The sequence below is a fragment of the Thermobia domestica genome, chromosome 8 (genome assembly GCF_964235325.1).
Source record: "Thermobia domestica chromosome 8, izTheDome1.hap1.1, whole genome shotgun sequence".
Lineage (NCBI taxonomy): Eukaryota > Metazoa > Arthropoda > Insecta > Zygentoma > Lepismatidae > Thermobia > Thermobia domestica.
In genome coordinates, this window is record NC_137461.1 from 278,186,791 (window position 1) to 278,212,354 (window position 25,564).

The 25,564-nt window shown below is 34.9% G+C and overlaps 1 protein-coding gene across 1 annotated transcript in view; it reads left to right on the forward strand.

Annotated features, from left to right (window-relative positions):
* Window positions 1-25,564, forward strand: part of LOC145693648 (MFS-type transporter SLC18B1-like) — a 121,992-nt gene that overhangs the window by 79,276 nt on the left and 17,152 nt on the right. The window contains exons 5-9 of the mRNA XM_081769852.1: window positions 356-424; window positions 4,526-4,646; window positions 8,024-8,142; window positions 12,920-13,110; window positions 16,885-16,980. Of these exons, the coding sequence (XP_081625978.1) occupies window positions 356-424; window positions 4,526-4,646; window positions 8,024-8,142; window positions 12,920-13,110; window positions 16,885-16,980 (596 nt within the window). The remainder of the gene's footprint in view (window positions 1-355; window positions 425-4,525; window positions 4,647-8,023; window positions 8,143-12,919; window positions 13,111-16,884; window positions 16,981-25,564) is intronic.

Below are 25,564 nucleotides of genomic sequence, written 5' to 3' on the forward strand. Positions count from 1 at the left end.
GCATTGCACTCCTGACATTAACCATGACAGATAGAGAAAACATTGCTTTTAAGTTTTTTGGCGTTTTGTATCTGGAATATGCTGTAGCATTTAGGTCTATTACTGAAACTGTGTATTTCTGATACATACAAATCATACAAATGTATTAATTGTATATTGACAGCATGTAGGCTAAATACAGAAATATTTTGATATTAGAAGTTTAATATTTATATTTTATAAATTGGAATCATTAAATTTACTTTATTCACAATGTAAATATATACTAATGTAGTCCTAAATAAGCTTGTATTCCTGAAAATGTTAATACAAAGTAATAGGACCAATTTAACAAATATTCTGTTTATTTTTACAGGCATCCTTAGAAACATTTTTTGGCCTAGGTTTGATAGTGGGTCCAACGGTTGGAGGAGCACTCTATCAGGTAAATCAAATATATTTGTCTTCTAAAATGAATTGTAAACATATCGAAAACAGGGAATTCTATATTTAAACTTCACGAGAGCTTCAAATGGAAATTACAAATAGCACCATGAGCACTTATTTTCACTTTAACAAATCTGTTAGATATGTAACACCTGTTTTGTAAGCAGGGCCGGCCCTAGGCAATTTGGCACCCCTTCCAATGCCATCATTTGTCACTCTCCAGAAAAAACATGTCCTCCTGACGTCCAGAGGAAATCGAGTACATAAAGCAGGAAAAATCTTAACTGCTGTCCAATTGCACAACATAAGGCGCTTCTGCTATTGTTTGTCGGCCGAAGCAAAATTTGAAGTGCAGAAGTTACCCTACAAAAGGTTTCAACTCAGCAAAGCTCGAGATATCCGCAGAAACGAACGGGCAAATATCGTTGTTTTGTAGAGCCGGCTCTACGCAGGGTGTCAGGAGGATATGTTAAAAGCAACAATTATGCTACTCCATCACGAACAACGAAGAGAGAGGAAAACAATTCGCACTCAGAAAGGCCTAAACACTACAAATATAATTTCATTTTGTCTGTTTATTTCTTGTTTAAATAATAATCTAATTATGTTAGTGAAAGATAAAGCACACACACCTGCAGAGCAAAGATGGTAATCCTTTTTATAGAATTCAATATCGAGCTTCAATCTCAATATATCTGTTTGCAATTCCAGTGCAACTAGCTCTTTAATTTCTTGATTTTCCTTCTACATCTCTTAAAAAATTTTAAAAAAAATGTTTCCATCTTCGATGATAAGGAACTTCTTAACTTCTTCTGACAAAGACAAGACTAGTTTCCATATCAAAACTGTGATAACTAATTAAATGGAACAGGTGTCCGTTACTGTTAGAGAATTGAGTTCTTGTATTTGACAACAATCAAGCAATTCATGCTGGCATTTTTTTTCTCTCATTTGCCTTAGTACTGTCCATGTGACCTTAAACTAATGCGACCAAAACATGAGTTATGACTGCATAATAGTATTCAAATAGAAGGTCAGCGTAGTAAAATTAACTATCATCATCATGAAGTCTATTTTCAACAAGAATTTTTTTTTTTATATAAATAATATAATTTCACAGATTTTTCTGCCCCTCGAAACCTGCCTCCCAGTGCAAATGCACGTGCTACACGTATGGTAAGTAAAGATATACTTTATATGGGAAAATAAAAAGTATGACGTGTTAGAAGGTCATCTCTCAGTTGAATTATCACGATGGCAACAGAACAACAGACGCAGCTCTAGTAAATTTTACTGGGATATAGTAAGATCTCATCACCTTAAACCAAGGGATTGTATCACTATTTGGTTCAGAATAGAAATTAATACTTACTACAGATAAGAATGTTATTTAGAACTTCACTTACACCAACCATGTTATTCCAAATACCCAAAGGGAATACTTATCATTCTTGGCGCGACAGGCATCGGTACCCTTAATCAGTTATTATTCAAATGTTTGCTTTATCAACAACATAGATAAACTTTTCTCTAGAAATTAAATTATTTCCTCAGTATGGGTCGTTTCTCATATCAATTCATCATGGCGTCTTACACTGGATGGCTATCAGAATTATGGTTAACTTCCTACCAACTAATGGAATCAATCTATAAAAATAAATTAATAATTAATTTTAGTATTAATTAGATAATAACATAAGGAGGAATTATATTTATATTCATTCTTTGTTTTCAATTTTTATGATCAATTCATTGTATGACACAATCCATTTTGTGATTTTTTCCCTGATGAAGAAGACAATTTATATGTTGTCCGAAATATTCTTCCCTAAGTCTAAGAATGAAAAATTATTTTTGAATTTACTCTTTGGTATTTTCAACAAAGTTAACACTCGTACCCTACTAACAGGGCAGGGTACCCAGGTGTAACATGCCGATTGTGATAAGATTGCACAGACATAAAGAACATTGAAAAAGAAGCGACACGTATTTTTTTTATATCGGCCAACAAGGACATTGAAAGGGTCAAATAGGGGCATAAAAATGGGGTCAAAATGAGATTATGTGCAATACAGCGAGAACGAGAAGAGATATAACAAAAGTTTAAATGTACGAAATACTACCCATAGTCGACGCAATTCAATGAGTTAGAACGCACCCATGAGAAGAGAGCGGAACATCCGAAATTGAACCAATAAGTGTACAACGTTGTCACAATGTGTTACGGAAATGAACGAAAAGGGTGATAAGGAGCAGGAAAAAAGAAGAAACGAAAACAGAAAATACGTGTTTTTGCTTTAGGTGCGTATGTTGCCCGTATGCGGAAGAGACGCAGATTTATCTCAATGCCCGAAGATGGGATAACACGCAGGAAGGATGCAAACAACGTTCATATAGACAGCCAGCGAGACAGAACTGCGCGGTGGGTTGCATATATCGCGTGATGAGAACAACGATGAGATTGATGTTGGAAACGAAAATGTGTGTAGGCAGTAGTAACACAAAAACAAAATTGTTACTATTACTGTTATGTTGTACGCGTATTTTCGTAGTGATATAATGTTGATACTCATGTGTGGTACTGATATTAATGTTGCTGTTTATCTTACGTATGTGGAGCACCTGCTATTACATTCTACTTTGCTATGAATTTTTGTTCCCATTACCCGATATATGCAACCCAACTGCGCAGCACTGTCTTGCTGACCACCTATACGAACGGCGTTTGCATCCCTTGTGCGTGTTATCCCATCTTCGTGCATTGAGATAAATCTGCGTTTTTCTCGCATATAGATGATGTATGCACCCAAAGCAAAAACATGTATTTTTTGTTTTTGTTTCTTCTTTGTTCTTGCTCCTTATCACGCTTTTCGCTCATTTCCGTAACACATTATAACAATGTTGTACACGTGACTGGTTCATTTTCGGATGTTCTGCTCTCTTCTCATGGGTGCGTTCTACCTCATTGCCTTGTGTCGACTATGGGTAGTGTTCAGTACATTTAACCTTTTCCGAAATCTTTTCTAGTTCTCGCTATATTCCACATAATCTCATTTGACCCCATTTTTAAGCTCCTATTAGACCCTTTCAGTGCGCTTGTTGGCCGACATAAAAAAATATGAGTCGCTTCTTTTTTTATGTTCTTTATGTCTGTGCAATCTTATCACAATCGGTGTGTTACACCTGGCTGCTGTGCCTTCTAAGACATCTTAAAGTCTGAGGTCACTGATAATAGTGTCAAGAAGCTAATGATTGCTTTTAGCAAATTAAAGATGACCTCATGATAACAGACTTACTTAAAAATTATCTTCTAAAATCAGGTTTATTTGGAAAAAGTTTTATATTTTCGACAAATTTATTTTTGAACTGGCTTTATTTAGTGTGTGTTTTACTTGGCATTTATTGTAGGAATATTAGAGCTTTAACAATTATTCACTAATGGGGAAACTTAGTGTGAAAATAGGCGATTTCATGTTAGACAACCGTACCATTTTATTTGCAATATAAATGGCAAATTGTCAAATAAATTTAATAAAATAATAAAAAAAAAAGTGTTAAACAATTGTTAGTCAATGGTGAATAAAGGTACTATACAGGGTGATTCACGAGGAATGTCACATAATTTTTGAGGTAATTCTACATGTGAAAGTAAACCGAAAAGTCTGAACATATGTCCGATTTTCAATCGTTACGGAACTGCAGTGGGTTGAAGACTACACACATTCATGAATAGTTATGAAGACAATTGTGAATATTACGTACGGAAATGCTGTATAGGCGCTATGGTGGACAGAATAATGGTGGGACAGATGACTGATCCACCTCATGTCGTGGATCCTCGGACGTTTATTCCTTTCGTCACCGTCTTAACTTAGATTTTGTTGCAAATGTTATTCTGGCAACATTATAACTTCTATGGATGGCGACACTGAAAATTCTTCATATTTTCTGTTGTAGAATAATATTGTCTGTGATTGTGGTAATTTGCGTTGCATTATCTCCTTTCACTCATGAAGAACAAGCAAAAGAAAAATGTAAATTTTGTATTATTTTTACTATGTCAGGCTCTTAATAATGTGTATTTCTATGTTCTCTACAGATGGGAGGATACACAACGCCATTTGCAGTACTAGGATCTGCCCTCTTTCTGGCGGCTATTTTAACTGCATTTGTTCTTCCTGATCACGGCGAATCCCATGAAGTAGATGCGAAACCTCAAGGTATATTTTTCATTATCAATAATTTTACCTAAATTAACAATGCTTTATAATATAGTCTGTATATGTTTAGAGTTATTTGGAATTTTAAAGTCTAGCTTTAGGATCAAAACAGACGTTGTTTCAAAATTATTTTGAGACACTTAATTCAAGATAGAGAGCTAGTAATTAGGATTTATAATTAAATGTAATAACAAATGTAATAGAAATCAAAGTTTATTTCATTAAGAAAAGATACGAGGCGCATCTAGAAAGTAACTCTCCCATGCGTCTCATAGCTAGGAAATTGTATGTTGCGCGAAGCGATTGCGTGCATGTAAGAGAGTAAGGTTCTAGCATGCCGCATACGCCAGCGAAACTTCCTTAGTGCTCCCAGTAGTGTCGTGGTAGTGGCTGAAGATGGACATTCCTATTCCAGCTCTTGCCGCGTGTAAAGTGCGAGCAGTGATAAAATTTTTTGAAAGCACAGGGCATACCGTCGGTTGAAATCTATCGTCAACTGTGCCAGGTCTATGACCCTAATGTCATGAGCAAGCAAATGGTGCGTTGCCCGCCCACACACAGCTCAGCAGACAACAGATCACCTGCAGCATTTCGGCTGGAACATTTTGGATCATCCACTGTATAGCCCGAACCTCGCTCCGAGCGATTACATCTGTTCTTAATCTCAAGAGATTCCTGTTAAGTCGGCATTTTCAGAATGACGGAGAAGCGGAAGAGGTTATCAAACAGTTGTTGCAGTCTCAAGCGGCCGAGTTCTATGGCACAAGTATAGACAAGTTGGTATCACGATATGACAAATGTCTGAATCCCAGTGGTGGATATGTTGAAAAATAGTTACATACATTCTGTATCTCGTACAGTAAATGTTTCCCTTTAATTATGTTGGTTTCTTTCTGTTCAAGGTCTTTGGGAAAGTAAGTTTCTGGACGTGCCTCGTATTTTAGTACAAATTGAAAATAAACTCAATCCCTCTCTAGTTCGAGTTTTTTCGTACGCTTCTGAAAAGTGGTAAGTAAACGAATTGAAAATAATGTGGACGTGCATCTCCTAGAGAGTAACCAGAGGAAGAAAGCGCCCATCTTTGAAGATTGAGGTGGGATCGAGAAATGAGTTAATTCGTAATTGTCATTGCAATCTATATGTTAAAATGCTAGGCTTATATGTTTGTAGTCAAGAAAAGTTCATATGTTTGTGGCCAGTTTTTTCGACAAAGTAATCGGGAACTATAGGCTCTAGAAAGATGCCGTTTTCACTGATTTATTCCAAAATTTGTGTAGATTGTTTAGTTCTGATTGAATATTTAAAAAATGGCCATTATTTCATTATTAGATTTTTAGGGATGCATTGGAAGTGTTGACATTTTAAAAAGTAACGCATATTCCAAAGCTACGAGTTATACGGGTTAGTATACCTCTTAGGCGTTTGTTTCATGGCCAAATGATGATGAAAAACGAATAATAACCATTTCTCCATTCTAAGAAGAATCTTGATTGTTTGGAGTGTTTTGCCCAATGAACACCATTTATCAGTGACATAATTAATTCTGTGTGTAATGTATTTGCTTATTACATACTGCATGCAAGAAGAAAGAAAATATTGATCATACATGAATTAGAAACTCCAACCGGAAGTAGGCTCAAATCTTGCAAACGGTGCGAGATGTTGAAAGAAGAATCGAAAAAAAAAGTCTCCCTTTTATGATACGCCTTGGCAATTTTTTCAAGACTTCTTTCACTTGTGTCTGTAAAGGGACATGTACAATGTTGTAAGGAATGACAACAAGATTCGTGCTTATATATGAATGATGCGCTGTGCAGGGAGCGCAGATTCAGCTGGTAATATATTACTCTGTGTTGGTTGTTTGGTATCTGTCGTATCAATAGTTCTATAATTTCACTATCTACAATAGATACAAAAATTCTTAAGGGATTCACAAAACGAAATATCGATTATGATATGCCAATGTTAGTTGAAGTGATATTTAGAAGGAGGGGAAAAAAAAACAGAGGAGGAGTAAAATGGGATGTGTCACAATAAATATATGTAAGCAAGTTATTCGGTTAGGAATGTAGCTCAAGTGCGAATGAATAAAAGTTAAAATTGTAGATTACAATAGTTTCAGAAGCCTAGCACTATAAATAGATACAAACGGATATGAGAATAGGAATTTGAGACTACCAACACTTTTAGCGCATGAAGAAGGAATATGTGAAAAGAAAGTTTGCAGAAATAAAGAAAACAATAGGAAGACAAAAGAAGGGGATGTTCGAAGGTGTAACTGATCTCAGAAGGAATATGTGTCCAGGTTGAACGAGTGGAGGACGAGAATAAATCACCTCCCTAAATGCCATATTGGAAAAATGGAAACCATACATAAATTGCATATTTAAAATTAAGAGCTAAGGGAAGTGCAGTGTACTCAAAACAGTATCCTTGATTGAGTCACCGTTTCTCTGTGAGATTTAATTAGTAGTTACATATAAATATATCAGGTATTCTAATATCGGTCACTCTATATACATTTGTGTGATACTCGGTTGCCTGTGTATAGCTGTAGCAATAATAAAAATCTCAAACAGTTATGATTGTTAGTATTTTTGCTTTTCGAATAAAATTATTCTGATTCGATTCCTGTCCAAACTCGAACTCAATGTTAAAATGGGTAGATTATCTTCTTTGCAATCTGTAAGGAAAATAGATACTAAACTTCAAAATATCAGTATATATTATTGCTAAGCTATACTTTGATTCCTAACGGGGCTCATAAATGTAATATTCAAATAAAATTATTCGTTCCAAAGCAAAATTTCAGTTACGTATTATTGTGTGTTTTTTGTAAGTAAGGGAACAAGTCTAAAAACTCAGTTTTCAGATGAACACGTTCAGTAAATATTTTTACCCAATTTGTTTGTAGATTGTGCTGACAATATCATGCTTTTTGTCAATAGTTATATTTGAAATATTCTGGGACAATATTCTGTTTTCAGCACAGTTACTTACAAAATGGGTAAAAATCTTTAAAAATGTGTATCTCAAAATTGAGTTTTTGAACTTGTTCCTCTACTCACAAAAGAAACAGAATTATATCTTTACAACCATTTGGAATATGTTATTAAAAGGTGTTTTTTTATTAAATTTGTTATTCTCAGTTTACTTTTATGGCACGTAATAAAATCTTTGAGAAAAGTTTAAAAAATTAACGTCATTTTTCAAGTTGTTATGGATTCATCAACGTACGTAATTATAGAGTTTAACTCATTTCTGTTGACACACAATTCTCGCTGCAGAACTGATTCGTGCCAACCACTGTAAGATTAAAAGCCATAGTTACATTACGTAATATGAACATTTATAATTTATTTATTTATTATTTTAAGGAGCAGGGTTGTTGAAAGTTCTGCGAATTCCAGCTGTGTTATTGGCAGCGTCAAGTATAATTGCAACATCAGTTAGCATTGGGTTCTTGCAAGCAACATTGGAACCTCACTTGAGACAGGTATATTGTGCTTTATATAAGTTTTACTTTTGTTTATTTATTTGTTTTGTAAAGGCAATGGAATTGGATATCTTCTTTCATTTATTGAGTTATTTTTTCAGCTTAGTTTCTTTATTAGTATATACTAGCCTCAATTATCCGCTTTGCTGGGTTAAATTTAGAAAAAATAATATGTTTCGTTAGTCAGTCACTTTTTACTATTACTAAAACACTCTTTGATATCGGTCATTTTCGATAATTTTTATATTTCTCTGCCCTCCTCCTCCCCTAAGATTCATGGCTGAATTTAGATTTAAACGACATCGAAAGTGTCACTGGTCATGACAGCGACACCAAAAACTATGGTTTCGGCACTAATATCGGTCATTTTCCATGATTTTTATGTCTGCCCCTCCCCCAAGTTGCGTTGCTGAATTTGGATTTAAACGGCATCAAAAGTGTCGCTGCTCATCTCAGCGACCCAGAAAACTATGAATTTGACACTAATATTGGTCATTTTTGATCATTTATAACTGTCTCTCCCCTCCCCCTTACCTAAGTTGCAGCGTAAATGTGATATGATAGGGACAATCCCAGGTTCGAACCTCATCTATATTGAAAATTTTATCGAGATCAGTTGGATGGTTTAAGAGTGAAGAAGTCACAAAGAGAGTTACTTTTCATTTTTATTTTTATATGCCCCCCCATCCTGCCCTAAGTTGCACCGTCAAAGTAAAATAATAAAAATCTTTCCAGGCCCGAACGTCATCTATGTTGAAAATTTAATCGAGTTTGGTGTGGTGGTTCAAGAGTGATGAAGTCCCCAAACACAGTCAGTTCCATTTTTATTTTTTTTATACATATCTCCTGTCGTCGTTTGAATGTAAAACTTTACAATCACAATATTAACCGTGTTGGAAGGTATACGATGTAGTAGTATCAACAGTAAAAGCGTAACATGAATGGAAAATGCAGTACGCTAATTTCTGCGTCAAATGAAAGTTTAGTTTCCAGATTTTTATTTCGAGTGAAGATAGAAGAGAAGAAAGTACAGTGATCGTGGGGAAAAAAATGTAGTTCTTTAATTTTAACCTGGTTTAAATGTTTACGTATTAAAAGATTTATTTTTCGATGTCTGCCAATCTGTTGATCCTGATGTGTGCTCGCCTAGAGGCCACACCATTCAATGTATTTCCACCAGCTTTTAAACTGAAGTATTTTATGAGATTCTCAAGCATTCTTCCTGCCTCCAAAAATAAGAGTAGTTTACTGAATAATAATAATAATAATAATAATAATAATAATAATAATAATAATAATAATAATAATAATAATAGTGATTTTCTCGAAAACAGCTTTAACGATTTCACTATTTTTTCACACGTCTACGTATATTTCATTAACGGCTCTATAATGTAGTATATGTTTTTTTTCCGGGAAAAATACAGAAGGGATATTTTTATTCTTGCGGCTTAGTTTTTCTTGGTTGACTTCCTTTAAAACGAATTAATTGTTTTGTTCATATTTCACAAATATGGTTCATTAACAAACCTACAATATGGTGTAGATAATTTTACATTATTTAATTCAGAAATGATTGTTTACTCTTGGGAGCAAGGATGTTATAAAATAGAGGATCTGCCCATACGTATCTTCATCATATGAACTCACTGAAGCCAAAAAAACAACCGAGCATCGACTGAGCCGGCACGTCTGATTGACTATTTTCGTTTCCGCCATGATTGTTGGCTCAAAACATTGCGATCTTAGTGGCTTGGAGTGGGCAGAGTAGGTGTGGCGAAGCTGTGACGTATGGCTTCACGATTTTGTAGTATGGGCAGATCCTCTATTTTATAATATCCTTGATTGGGAGTGACTTCTTTTCTTCGACGATTTCCTTAAAAATGAGTATCACAATATTGCAAGTGATGGTATTAAGTAAAAAAACAAGCAGAAAGACTAATACTCACCGAAAAAAAAAAGTAGAATTTTCTTCCAGATGTAAGAATTGCTTTCAGAAAACCTTATACAGGGTACAAATGTCAGTATGATGAAGTATACCAACAACAAAGAGTAACATTTGTGCTAGAATAACTGAGTAGGTTCGTACATCGTGAAATGTCGGGGAACTTCTGTCATAAAAGGAGCGATGTTGGTCGATCAAGAAAGAGAAATTTCATAGAAAATATGGAGGAGAGGAGCATGTGGATTGTAGTGACAGAAGGAAAGCAGAGGAAGATATAGAGAAATTTCTCAACCAATTAGAGACCAACTGATATAAGACATCTAAAGAGGGAAAGGATAAGAAGAAAGAACCAGAATAGTAAGAAGAAAAAAAAGATGATGATGAACGAGAAGAAAAGAAGCCATGGTGGGGAATAGAAAGTATAGGGGAAGATACTGAGATAATGAAGAGAGCTCTAAAGAAAATAGGAAACGTTTCAACGTACAGGAAAGGGAGTAAGAAACTATTGGACGTGTTACGCATGAGGAAAAAGAAGAAAGAAGAGGAGGAGGAAAGCCGTGAGGAGCTGATGGAAAGAAGAGGAGTGGTTTACAAGATAAGGTGCATTGATTTTAATAGTTGTTATATTGATGAAACGGGGAAAAAACTAAAAGAACGGTTAAAACAACACTAAGATTATGTGAGATTAAAAAGAGTAAGAAATGCCATTTTCAAACATGTACGGAACATAATATTAATTGGTGCAAGATTGAAGTATTGGCACGGGAATAAAGAACGTTAATAAGAAAGTGGAAGGAGGCTAGGTTCATTGAAAAAGACAAAATTGTTATGAATTGGAATACATGACTTAAAATTGACGAACAGTGGAGTAAGTTATTGGAAAGACTTAATTTGTAGCTTAGTTTTCCACTGGACCAGCGAGGGGAAATGGATCTGCGGTAATTAGTTTCATTTTTGTCAACTTTTGTTATGATTGGCTGAATCTGTTTTGGTTAGCTAATCAATTTTCAGAACCATTTTTTGGTATTCTGTTATATTTAGAAGCAACTCTCTCTTGTTTTCACAGTGTCTGATGAAGCCAAATGTTCAGGTAGTTGGCAAAAGCTGTCACACAATTATTATTTTATAAATAACCGTTGCTGTGCTCAGCGATTTATAATTTTAGTGTAAGTTATTCAAGTTAGCAAAGCTATTGAGTAAGTTAGTTATCGAAATCTCATAGCCTGCAGCAGTTATCTGGCAACGCATCTTAAAGATTATAATCATACATCACAGATTCATGCTTAAGAGAAAGCAAAAACAGGAACGAAACGAAAATTCAAAGAATCATACTATATCCATAAAGAGGAACCTACACTTAATTTAGATAAAGGAGAAAAAAATGTAACTTGGAGCAATCATTTTATTACGTACTTTCGTCATCTGGAAAGCAAGAAAAGAAAACAGTGAACAGCAGTGAACAATGACAGTGAGTGCCTATTTTTGCACATTCTCCTTCATTAAAAAAAAAAAAAAAAAAAAAAAAAACATTACTCTTTGAATTTTAAGAAAGCTGAAGATGGAAGAAGGTTCTTCCGAAAGCTCTTCTTATACGTGGAAGAAAACTTTGCTATTTTTTGCGGTGAGTATTCGCCTTTTTGCTTTTTTCGTACTATGACCTAGGCAAATTTGTTTATATTGCATACATGAATGTTTCATTTACAAAATCTATAACATAGTATAAATAATTTTGCATTAGAAAATCCAGAAAGGTAGTTTGCTCTTGAGGCTGAGGCTTTCTCGGGCGATTTTTTCCAAAAACTACTGAGGCAATTTTGTTCATGATTCATAAATAAATGTTTTACTACAATGCATCAACATACGTACAATATGGTATAGATTATTTTTAGTTAAAAAGGAAGAGGGGATAGTTTGCTCTTGGGTGGTGAGCTTCATTCGATAGAAAGTTTTCCGAAAACTCCATCACAATCCTTTTTTATATCGTTAATAAATGTTTCCATAGTAACCAAAGCATAATATAATTTAATGTAAGAATTGAAGACGACAAAGTTTAGTGTGGTGGTCTTTATTTATTTATTTATTTATTTATTTATGTATTCTATCTTCATACTTTTATTTGTAACAAAGACTAATGTTTGCAAACTAATTAGAATTCTCTAACCTCTCTTACGTCATTCCAAATTCACAACAATAATCAAATACCTAGTCAAAAGAGGCAGATTTTTACAAATTACAAATTACAACTGGAATTTCCATTTCTGATGTTGCTGTTATTTTAAAAACGGGGATTTCGTCTATGAAAAGCCCCAATTAACAGACAAAAGATACTTTGCGATTAAAGCAATAATAGTGATAAAACGTAGAAAAGCCTTAAAGGAACATAAATATGGAAAAAGTGAAAAGTTTTTACTTAGATTAGTCGTATACGCATGCAATGTAATATTGAAACAATAGAAATCATCTTTTCTCTTTTCTTAAATTTCTGCTTCTATATTTATTTAAAACATTGGTAGGCGTAGAAGATTAAGCTAAAGTAAGAATTATGATCACAATGTTGTTGGAGCGTTTTCTGTATCTATAGATCATGGTGGTACCTAAAATTATTTCGCTCCTTTTTCATTGTGCTACAACAAGGTCTGTAGCATAAATAGTTTAAATTTACTAGCTGAAATTTTCATTATTAATATGTAAAAGTAAATAAATCATTTTAATTATGTAGAATACATGTTCTCTGTACACTGTTAATAATTGGTCTTATTATTAAAATTTAGGCTGCACTTTTATCATTTTTAAAGACTTTGTTCAAATAATATTCTCCATTTTTCTTATTAGTTCGATTTGAGTCCTGTCATTCTTGGTCTCATGTTTGTTATCAACGGAGGAACGTATGCTATCACAGCACCGTGTTGGGGGTGGTTGTGTGACAAGAAAATTCTGCCCAAAATCTCCACTTGTAGCGGATGCGTACTCATCGTTATAGGGTTTATTCTTGTCGGACCAGCGCCTTTCATTCCTTCAAACACGTAAGTGTTATTGTAAAGCATCTTATTTTCAGTGCATTTTAATTATTATTTTATGTAGTTTTTGGTTTGACGTCTGTTTCCAGCATCGATTTTAAGTGAAACATGAACATAAAACGTAACACGTGACCTGAATTAAATATACTTCTACATAGATTTCAACGTAGTTCTCTAACACAAAATTGATAACCTAAGCATTTGATCTAAGAAGAATCCTGTTGTGCACATACTTCGAATCAGTGTTTAATAGCCTTCATTTTTATAACCTTACTTATAGACATCATATATTGAATCTTACAAGTTACTCCAAGTACTCGGAAATGATAATCACTTGGGCCAAGACAGTAATAACCAAACCATAGCAGCACTAAGAATAAAAGTCGGTCTGTGATTGGGTGCATTCTCTTTAAACGTCATCTTTCTGTTGTTTTGTGATCTTGTAGTTGATGCACGCACCCTTCTCCATTAAAAAAAAAAATAAATAAATAAATAAATAAATAAATAAATAAATAAATAAATAAATAAAAAATAAAATAAAATAAATAAAAATAAAAATAAAATGAATGGTGTTCGCACAATTCATTTATTCTTCAGTTTTCCTTTTGAACAAAAGCTTGTACCTACACTCGGTCGAAAAAGTTAAACGTTAGGTCAGTCATCCTGAGTTTTTCTCATTCACACCAGGCAAATGCCGGAATGGTACTTACGTAAGGTCCTAGACCACTTCCTTCCAATCCTTTCTTTCTTCCATCACATCGGATAGAGTAATTGCCGAGGGACGTCATCCCTTAAATGTGACGGACTGACTAACATGCACATAGATGCCGAAAGCCCAGAAATCTAATTCCTAATCCTAATACAGTTATACCACGAATATTATGATGGGGGGGGGGGGGGAGTAAGTTGCTGAAAGTCATCCACAGATCTACTTCCCTAATACATGCGGCATGTGCTACTCTTGTGAGAGGTTGAATAGTATGAAACTAAACTATACATTACATGTATGAAAGGCAATTGACTCGCTCAATTACGGTACTCATCAATGCCTAGACCGAACTTCCATAACTGGAAACGTGAAATATAGACAGAATACTCTCTTTGTCATGGAAGCAAGGGATGAGAAAGGAGATTTTCAAATAAGGTAGGGAAAATCGGGATTATTTTTTAAGAACAGAGCATCAAACGAGTCCCTGAAATTCGGGAGAAATGAAACTCGGCATACAAACTCTTCACTAAAAATAAGCGAATATATGCTTCAGCATTTACGAAAATTTCGCTCCTAAAGAGTGTGATGCACCAACTTGAGCAATATTCAATTTTACGTTCATAAAATGACCAATATGAGAATTTACGCAATTGAAACTGTAAAATGCAGTATATTCAAGGTGTTCCTAAGTGAGTATCGGTGTTTTAATTAAGTATATCTTCTATTATACATATAATTCAGAAATGAAACGCACATCTTTAAATAAACGGTAACTCAGGTCTTTTTTTACAAGTTACAAGTGATCAATATCAGCCATCCTTGTAACATTTCACACGTCTATTCAGTAATGAATCTCTTCCCAAACTGAAGCTAGCTAGCATATGTGGTGTAACAGATTCCACTGCTGCAACGATCTTGCTTCCTAGTTCAATGAGGTGGGTAAGTAGCAGTGGCAGGTAAACACGATCCTTTACATACCTCTAGGAAAAGAATTCGCAGGAGGTAAAATCAAAAGATCTTAGATGCTAATGTAGAATAGTTATATCATCCTTGGAATGACAACCGATCCATCTTAAGGGACAACCAGCATTCAAGCAATTCAGGATGAAAATGTGGATTCTTGTTACCAGATGAATTTTCTCACGATCCTGTTGAGAATAGAACCATTGCTGAAGTATGTTTAAATATGCAATATTAGTGTGTTGACAGCTACACATTTGTTCTTTCTGATATTGTACAAAGGACATTCACTTTTGTGGAATCCCTCAGGTGCTGCATTGTTTTGTGTGAATTTTCGAACTCCCACATTATACGTATTCATTGTTCCACTAAAATGAAATGAGGGTCATCATTGAAAATCTTCACGACTAAGAAAATCAATTACTCTGTCCAGACTTTTTCGCAGGACTTGTAACGGGCCATATTATCTTCAGGCTTTAGGGCCTATGACAGTTGCAGATGGTACGACCTCAGTTCCTGTATCTCTTGTAATACTCTTCACTCATGGTTGGCATTTCCAGTTCTCGACTCTTGCATTTTACATATTTCCTGCGACTCCGAAGGAAACTTGCTCTGACTTGTTCCATTTCCTCATCTAATACACGCATTCTTCTGGAGTTCTTTCTCCGGTACAACCATTTCGTATCCTGAAATTGCTTGTAGTATCTTCGGATGTTGTTGTTCGATGAGGGATAACATTCATGTTGCCACCAAATAATATTTTGCACTCCAGTTCCTGAGTTATACCTTGCAAATTTCAAGGCACACAAGGTTTTGCGTCCAGGAGTAGAAGCCATCTTTACAACTAGCGCCGTGTTACGGTAGGGTTACGAAATACCACCTACAAATTAGAAAAAGTGGTTGATTATTGTATATTTTGTATTGTATATGAAAGAGAAGATACACTTAATTAAAACCCCGGTAATCATTTAGAAACACCCTGTATAATCTTCATGAAAAGTATTTTGGAAAATTTGCTTCTAAGAGGGAAAGGAGGAAAATTTTAGTAGTACTCTGATTTTCGATTTTTTTTTTTTTTTTTTTTTTTTTTTTTTGTCGTAACCTGTCGAATGTGAATGTTTAATTCAGAGTTTTGAAATTCAACATGGAAATGCTTCATTACTATAATAAAGATTAGTTTCAGCCTTTCTTTTTCATAAGTTCTATTTCTAAGATGGGTAGCTGAGGTAATTTCTGTGAAGGTGGTGGTTTCCAGTTTTATTAAAGAAATAGCCTCGTGTTCTGAAAGAAGGGTTAAACGTAAACAAGAAAGTAGACCAATTATTTAAGAATTATTTAAGAATTTATTCTGTTTTCAAATACAGAAAACAAGTATCACATTTTCTCTCTCTCTCTTTTTTTTTCCGGTTTGCAATATGCGACTAATAGCTCTCTTTAGTTTGACTATTTGACGACTTAATACCAGAACATGGAGTATTATTTCTCAAAGTTATAGTTAATAAACTTTTATTTATCAATATCACTCCATAGAGTTTTGACTCTGCCAATTATACGGTTCTCGAGTTTTGTAGTAAATAATAAAAGCCTAAGACAATGTACCGATTCCATTGAGTTCGTTGATAGTACAAGGAATGCATGTTGAACTCATCGTAAACATCAATAAAGAAAATCCTTCAGTGAAAATTTGTCGTTTTTCGTCTATCTATATATACTCGTATATAAAATATAATCTTTCAGTTTTTTCGTATAAGTTTCACGAACACAAGACTATAAGTAAGACGTAAAATCAACAATTTCTTCAGATTCAATAATTCATTTATCACGGAAGGGAGGACAGGATGAGGAAGGCAGTATCACATTTTAAAATACATAACTGATGAATGTTTCTCATTTATAATTTAGAATACAGTGGTTAGTGATTATTCAGTGACTGACTGCTTTCAGTCCTAAGGTCCAAGAGTCCATACGACGTATCGATGGAAGCTATTTGATTTCAATCATTGATCGCTTGTAAATCTTTCCCATATTTTAAAGGTATTTTCTAATTTGGTTGTTAACATTAATGTACTCACCACTATCACTTAATTATTAATATATTTATTTATTTACAGAATTCTTTGGGTTTGTATAGTAGGATTAGTAACTCATGGGCTTGGAATTGCGGCGCAGTTGGTGGCATCATTTACAGATGCACTTCGAACAGCAATGTAAGTAAATACAGTTATGTAATTACTTAATCACGTAATAGGATGCATGTTAATAATTAAAAGTATAGCCAATAAATCACCTAAATGGTAACGGTGAATCGATCTACGATGAAATGATATATTGGTATCGTTTCTGTATGTATACTTTAACAATCATACTTTAACACAACTACCGGTATATATTTTGACCAGTTTCTTCTGTTGCGGAGACAGTTTTAGTGTTCCATGAATCAACAGTATAAAAATTGCTATTTTAACTTATTTCTTATAAAATGAATTAAACACAGTTTGCTCATAAACATTCTCCTTGATTTCAGTTGATCGCATTGCCGAGTTTTTTTTTTTTTTTTGGTGTGTGTGTGTGTGTGTGTGAATTTTGCGACCCAGATTCTTAGGAATTTTGTTCTAGCAAGCAACACAATTTGGTATTAAACATTTGTCTTAAACCGTACGAAGCATTGACTAATTTACGTACAGTAATATCGTTTGCAACTTCACACTCTGTTATAACCATTAGAAGCACCCTCAGTAATTTATTTGTAGGCCAATAAGTAAGTCTATGTAACACCATTGTTTGCTCACAAAAACAACCGGATCACACAGTTCACGATTGCTGGCTGTGCCGGATCATTAAAACAAAAGCTTGTGCCGAGAAGCCCTGTGCCTATATTTGTATCACCTGAAGCGAAAAATTTGTTGATGCATTGTTGAGTGAAATTTGTAAATGGTGTTTTGGGTAATGCCCATAAGAACAGATAGACGTTAACGAAACCCAGTTTGAACTGTGAAGGTTAATAAAACTGAAAGTATAGGTCACGTTTCAAATGAAAACTTTTGAACGTTCATTCCTTTACAGATAACCATAAACACTAAAAAATTTACCACAATTATGTTAGTGTAATGATGATTATTATTATTACTTTTAATTATTAAACAACGATAATCATTTTAATGCTAAACACATCATAAAATTGAGATCGTACCCCCAGGAAGTTTACTTCTATTTTACACTGAATAAAAATAATTATTTGCTGGCATAAAATATATATAATACATAATTCTGACGGACTGTTTCAGGTTATTTTTTCCACACAATGTTAGTTAACAAATTGAGTTGAATTGCGTATCAATTTAACACAAGAAATATTTAATATTAAATTTATATGCAAAGTTAACTCACGTTTTCTAAAAGTAAAGAAAATAAATTAAATTAATATGTAAAAGATACATATTATTTTAATTTACTCTCCTTACTTTTGGAAAATGTGAGTTAAGTTTGCATATAAATTTAATATCAAATATTTTATTTCTTGTATTAAATTAATAGGGAATTCAACCCATTTTTTTTAGCTAACATTGTGTGGAAAAATGACAAAAAACAATTCATTAAAATATTTTTCCCATTTGAAAGAAAAGAAAATGGAAAAGGGAGAATTGCAAATTATACATGGAGCTAATATTGGATAGTATAAATCACTTTTTCTCAATTGAATTCTCTGTGAATTTGACGGTTGGTGCTTTTACTCTCAGCAAATTACATACGAAAAACGAGGAGCAATCACGAAACCTAGCGTTGATGAAAGCCCATTGGTCATCGGCAAACCATACTATCAATGGTTTTCCAGATACCATGCTAGTGGACCCATGACTACTCGTGTATTGCTATTACTTGTTTTGTACTTTTGTTACCCTCGTTTGCCCTCATTTGCTCCAGCTGTTTCTCTCTGTAGCTTTTGAGATTGTAAATCTTACCCTACAGCATACAGTGCATCGGTTGAGCTGTAGCTGGCAAGTAACTGTAATTTTGCTGAAAGTTAGCTTAGAATTACTTAGTCTATTAACAGCGATTGAAAATCTAATCGCTGGTTTCAAAAATTGTAGAAGATTGTTTATTCTCAATGTTCAATTATTTCTACAGAATTCGGAAAACGGTAGAAATGAGTAAGAGCCTTCAGAGAGACCAACTAAAATTCAAATAACGTTTTCTGATTTTCCGGTAAGAAATGAAGATCAGCTGAAATGATGATGTGTTTGTTAACATGAACACACAACTTTGAAACCACATAGATTACACTGGTCTTTCTGTTTTAATCGTACTTGGAAAAAGTAATTACAAATTTAGCGATTTAAAATTAATAATTAAAGAAAACAATTGACTATATTAAAAACTACCGTGGGTTACCGCTTCGCTGGGTTAAAGTAAAAACTTTAAATGCAGAAGTCCTTACCTCATGTGTTTGGTACCCGTGAAAATTGTAGTATTTGAATTCGACACTAATATCGGTCATTTCCAATCATTTTTAAATGTCTCCTTCCCTCCCCAAAGTTGCACCGTCAAAGTAATATGGAAACCATCCAACGTCCAAACCTCATCTATTTTGAAAGTTTGATCGAAATCGGTCTCGTGGTTCAACAAATTAAGGGTTAACATTAATATTACCTTCAAAATAAATCGATTAGAGTTGAAATTTAATATTGTGAAATGAGAATTATCTTAAGTTGTAAAAGTTAAATGAATAAAAGTAAAGACATGAGAAAATGAATCGATTTTGAAAAATTACTGTTCTAAACCAAAACTGATAATTAATAAAAATAAAACAAAATGTAATAAAATTAAGAAAAATAATGAAAACCATGTAGATACTTATAAATATATCTTTGTGCAACTGTTAGTTGTAGAAGGATAAATGGTTCGAACAGAAATATCCCGAAGCGGGCATGGAAAAACCATTATATATATATATATATATATATATATATATATATATATATATATATATATATATATATATAATCTCAGAAAATAGTGGAACTATTGCCACACAATAGAAAAAGAGTGCATTAAATGTATTTTTGTTAAACGCCTCTTCAGTTACAGTACGAAATAAATAATGAACAATTTAAGAAAAGGAAAAAGGCTGTGAACCGTCTAGATGGGACACTGTTACGTCATAGTCATGTATGTTTAAAAGTAGAATGAGTTTCAGAAATAGGAAAATAAAACTAGCGGGATAAGTTATCGCTAGTAAAAGAGAGAGAGAGAGAGAGAGAGAGAGAGAGAGAGAGAGAGAGAGTGTGTGTGTGTGTGTGTGTAAGTAAGTGTATGTGTGTAATGTGGGTATATGTATTAAAGCCCATCGAATATTCAATTTGGGAATGTTCTATGTACGCATGCAGATTCTCAGATCCTCATATCTTAACATGATGTCTGTTAACACAGCCAGACAAGTGAAAGTTTGCCTCATTAGAGAATACAACGTTCAATATGAAATTATGGTCATAATCAATCCTGTCCAGAATTTCAGCAGCAAATGCTGCTCTCTGTGGCTTAATTTCTTTCAACAATTGCATCTTATACAAGCGCAAGCGTGATCGTTTGTGTACCACATTGTGCACTGTTTACTTTGGAATTGTGAATTGCCTGTTCGCTGCGCGAATTAACTTCCTCGGACTACGTGAGAAACACTCTCTTATTGCTTCCATATTTTCTTCTGACACACGCGATTTACCGCTGCTGTGCTGCTTCACTACACTTCCCGTTGATAAAAATGGATCCTTCCATGCCTGGATACTGTTGCGTGATGGAGGATTCTTGTGGTAAACACGTCGAAAGTTTTATTGAACTTGAACAACACTTTTTGTCTCTGCAAACTACCAGACGCATTGTGCCTTTTCGACTGCCGATGCCATTTCTGTTTATCGGCAATACTAACGCCGTCACTGGTAGTTGTTCAAGTATGAAAATTTGCTGAACAAAACTTTTTGAGTTTTCCTTCAATTTTTTATTTGTATATATATATTCGACCATACATATACGACCATATATATACGACTATATTAAAACTACACACTTTCAAAAACCGTCAGTCCCATTCCGGATACTCTGTTTTTATGTGGGTATGTATTTATGTATGAATGAATGAGAGAAACAAATACTGACATGGAAAATGCTTCTGCAATCTAGCAGTAAGTTGTTTGACAAAAATTTCTAACTGTCAGATGTTCATTACCGGAACAAATTGGTTGTAATGCTCCACATTCTCTCGGAAGAAATGACAGTAAACCTAGATGTAAAACCTGGTCTGCATTCCATACCAGTATGACTTTCTAAGATTCTGTCACAAAGATAACATAGCTAAGTCTATGATCTATGGAACCCGGAGGTTCAGTGTCGCGTTCACAAAATCCCTCCATTGACTTCTATTCTTACTCAACTGAATCCAGCTTCTGTTCTGTACCCTTATTTCTGCGACATCGATCTTAATATTGTAATCGACTCTACACCTAGGTCTTCTTAAAGTCTTTTTCCAATTACAGTCGAAGGTAAAAGTTTCAAATTTTGCGACTTTATTTCCATCCTGGTTACTTGACCTGCCCATGTGAACGTCGTAGGCGCATCCATTCCAATCCCACTGGGATCCAAATGTTTGGCCCAGAATTTTATTTTCAGACACATTGAGTTTAATCCCTTAATGTAATCGACCATATTTCGCAATCACCAATAAACATAATTATTGTTTTAAATATTTTGGGCTTTACAGAGGTAACATGTAAATCGTAATTACGATTCCCTAATCCTCGTTCATATGTTGCAACCAGTGCCCAGCCTCGTTTGTTCACGAAATTCTGATTCTCTTCTACGATCCACATCAACAAGCAGTGGTCCTTGTGCAACACCCACATTCCCCATTAATCTATGTCAAAAGACAGTCAATCACAACAGTATTCTTATTGACAACTCTTGCCAACTGTTGCAAAACATTCTTTATTTTTAAAATTGCAACACTATCACGTGATTGTATTTCAATATGGCAAATCCCATCTAAATGCTTTAAAGCTATTTCTGTATTGTTTGTTTTTCTCACTGCGTCTCCTCCCCCCCCCCCAGGGGCGGCGGTGGCTCAGTGGTGGAGCGTTTACCTCTGGTGCTTGGGGTCCCGGGTTCGATCCCAGCCCCCGCCAAGTGAACTTTGTGGTGGACAAACACCGTGTGCGTAGGTTTCCTCGGGGTTCTCCCGTTTCCTCCCACTTTCTTCATTCCGTCATTTCATTCATCACTCATCATCACCGTCTCCTTTAGCCTAATCGGAACCGTGGGACGTAAAACTAAAGATTTTATTTCATTTCTCTCACCCCCCCCCCCATGATCCGATGAAGTACTTAGCGAAAGTGCTTATGACAGGATTGCTTTCGTATTTGTCATTTTTCACCTTTTTTTTCCCCTTAAGACATTAGTTTTCTATTCCTATTCAGAAACAATCTTACTGTAATTTTTGCTGCAATCCCAACAATAGTGTGTAATATCAGTGGTGGTCACTATTTATATAGGCAGTGGTGACGAGAAACAAAAGCATACGTGAATCTGTTGGCATATTTCTACTCCTGTATATTACATAAATATTTGAGAGAGAGAGAGAGAGAGAAAAAAGGGAAAGAAACTGAAAGTAGAGTACCTTTTTCCTGTTTTTTTGATACGTACTGCTTACGTGTCAATTTCCTGTTCAGGATCAAACCTAGTTAACAGTTACTGCGTAACAAATGTTATATTTGTATTTACAATATAAACTTTCTACACTAGTATTGTAAAACATTACTTGGAAGATGATCACGTATCCTATAAGGCACATATTAATGGTCACACGTGTTCCATTTAATTTACTGAATTAAAGTTTGAACATTGCAACGTTGTTCATACGTACTTGTAATCAGGGGTAAAAATGGATCTGAAAACGTAGGTAGCGACATGACGTCACGCCGTCCTCCTGCCTATCTTTGCCTATTGTAATGTTTTAGGAACAGGAGGACGCCTTACGTAATTTTTAGAAGTGGAGTACGGCGTTCCGCGCATTCCCCCTCACTTTTCTCCCTGCTTGTAACAGGATCTTACAATAGTGTTTCGTACCTCATTTCTATGGAGTTTAGTTTACCAAAATTTCTTTATATATTTACTCTGGCCGTCACTAACGTTTTTTTTTTTTTTTTCGTTTTTACATAGATGCTCTTAAAGAAGTGTATCCATAATATCTTGTGCTGAAGAGGAATGGCACTTTCTTCTTCAAGTACTACTTTAATATTTTAAGAACGTTTTTATTTTGCCTGAAAGGGGAAGGCGGGACGGGTAAAAAGAAGCAATTGTGTAATTGTTTACTATGAGGTAGCAGCTGTACCAGATTTTAAATTGTATATACGTTCACTTCCGGTGCTTGAGGTCCCTGGTTCAATACCAGCTCGCACCGTGTAGACTTTGTGATGGACAAACACCTTGCTCGTGGTTTTCCCGGGGTTCTCCCGTTTCCTCCTACTTTCTTTATTCCACCATTTTATTCACCTCTCATCATCACCGTCTCCTTTAGTCTAATAGGCATAACCGTAGGACGTAAAACTTTCATTTCATTTAATTTTTTTTAAAATTGTATATATAAGTTTTAACAAACGTAGGTCTATAAACTCATCCTTTCAGAGTTATAAGATACCGAAAACGTCGAAAAATGAACTTTAATGGTTCATAGCTCGAAAACTACGGGCTCTAAATCTGCTTCACGGTCCTCTGGTACCAGCACAGCGAGATAAATGATAATACTTAAGGTAAATTCTATCTAATCATAGTCGGAAATGTCTAATAACACTTTTCCCTTGCGTATAGTGGCCAGTATTCTGCCCTGCTAAGCGAAAAGGCCTTATCTCCATTTCACATGCTTTCGAGAAAATAAGCAAAACGCGTTTTGGCTTAGGCTGTACGTTCAAATTTGTTGTATTTCAGTAAATCTTTATTAAATATATTTTCACGATCTAAAATTTGTGTGGTAATACAGTTAAATATTTTTGCTCATGAATTTCCACTTAGTCTTTTTGCTTACTTTCAGTTACAGTTTTGAACATAAGGTAAACACTCATGACGACATTACCCCTACCTATTGGTCAAACCACGTCAATTTCACTTTAGATAGATGCAGGATTGTACTACGAACATTCCCATACCAATATCTCGATTTTCGAAAAATGTATAGTTAAGGTCTTTCGCTTAGGACGGCAGTATTATTCTCAACAGTTCAACTACACACAAAATGCTTTGCCTTCAAAGAAGAGATTCCAATATTAAAGTAATATGAAATTTCAATAATAAAACAATCCAAGCAAACCAAGCAAAAACTTTCCAGGGAACTCCATGTCACTCATTCGACTGTTCGTCGCAGTTCTTTGCAGTTCCCTGCTTACCCGTCACAGACGTGAGCCATTTCTGGACAGAACGGTTACAGGGGATGAACAGTGAGTCTCCTACACATATTACATGCAAACGTCAGTGAGTACCTAAAGGGGATTCGGGGAAACCGTGCCAAAACAGAACCTCTAGCGCTGCAAAATGATCTTGAGTATTTGGTGAGGTATCCATTAGATAATCCGTTCGAGCTCTCGCCACATAACCTGACAACCAATGTAAATGTCTGTCAGCAGCTTAAATCCTTACGGAGTGCATTGTTGGAGAATGTCCCGTTCTGCTTTGCTACAAGGGTGTGCACATTTATGGTGATAACGCGTACCAGCATAGGCAAGAAGAGTCTGTGCTAAATACCGAGGAATGTGGCGGGTGGGAGAAAAATCCTCTAGTGGGTATTTCACTAAATATTGTACGAACTGACTGCTGACCTTTTTCCAGCCTGTAAAATGAGGATGAGGTGCGACAAACAATGACTCAGTTCTTCCCCTCCGCAACCGATGACTTCTTTCAGCTGTGGATTCAGCAACTGGTTGACAAGTGACAGTGTTGTGAAGTCTGATGAAGGCTTTTCCTAACTAAGAGGAGGTTCCAGATACCGTTCTTTTCCTCAAGGAGCAAAAATACGAAATTACTTAGTGATGGCCTGGTAGATAACTGCTGCCGATACATCGTAGTATTGTTGCCAGAAGGATCTCGTATTGAGGGTTAAGAACTAAAATTAAATAACTGAATTTGAGTATACAAATAGTAAAGTAATATATAATAACAAGCAGTCTATGGGAGACTTAAGAAATTACTCAAATGTAGCCAAACACAGAAAAGAAGAGAGATTCAAAACTGAATGAATTGTTGTAGAAAAAATAATGATCGGAGTTTGTTGGCGCAACTGTAACGCACCATGCGGAAGCCTGTGATCGAACTCAAATCAAACATGACGTATTTTAATAATTTTTATTTTTAAAGATGAGGAACATAGTAAATATGTCCTTAGAAATGTTAGAACATCTATTTTATTATTGAAATGTGATAGCACTTTATAACTGCAAACTTTTCTTTGAACGTTCATATATATAATGTGCGTATCTCTAAACTAACTAACTAACTCTATGGCCTATGGAACCCGGAGGTTCAGTGCCGCGTTCACAAAAGCTCTCCACTGACTTCTATCCTTAGCTAATTGCATCCAGTTTCTACTTTGTATTCCTATCTCTGCGAGATCCATCTTAATATTGTCCTCCCATCTGCGTCTAGGTCTTCCTAATGGTCGTTTTCCTATGGGTCTACCAGTCAAGACTTTGAAAGCGTTTCTACTTTCTTCCATTCTAGCTACATGACCTGCCCACCTAAGCCTCCTAGACTTGACGATCC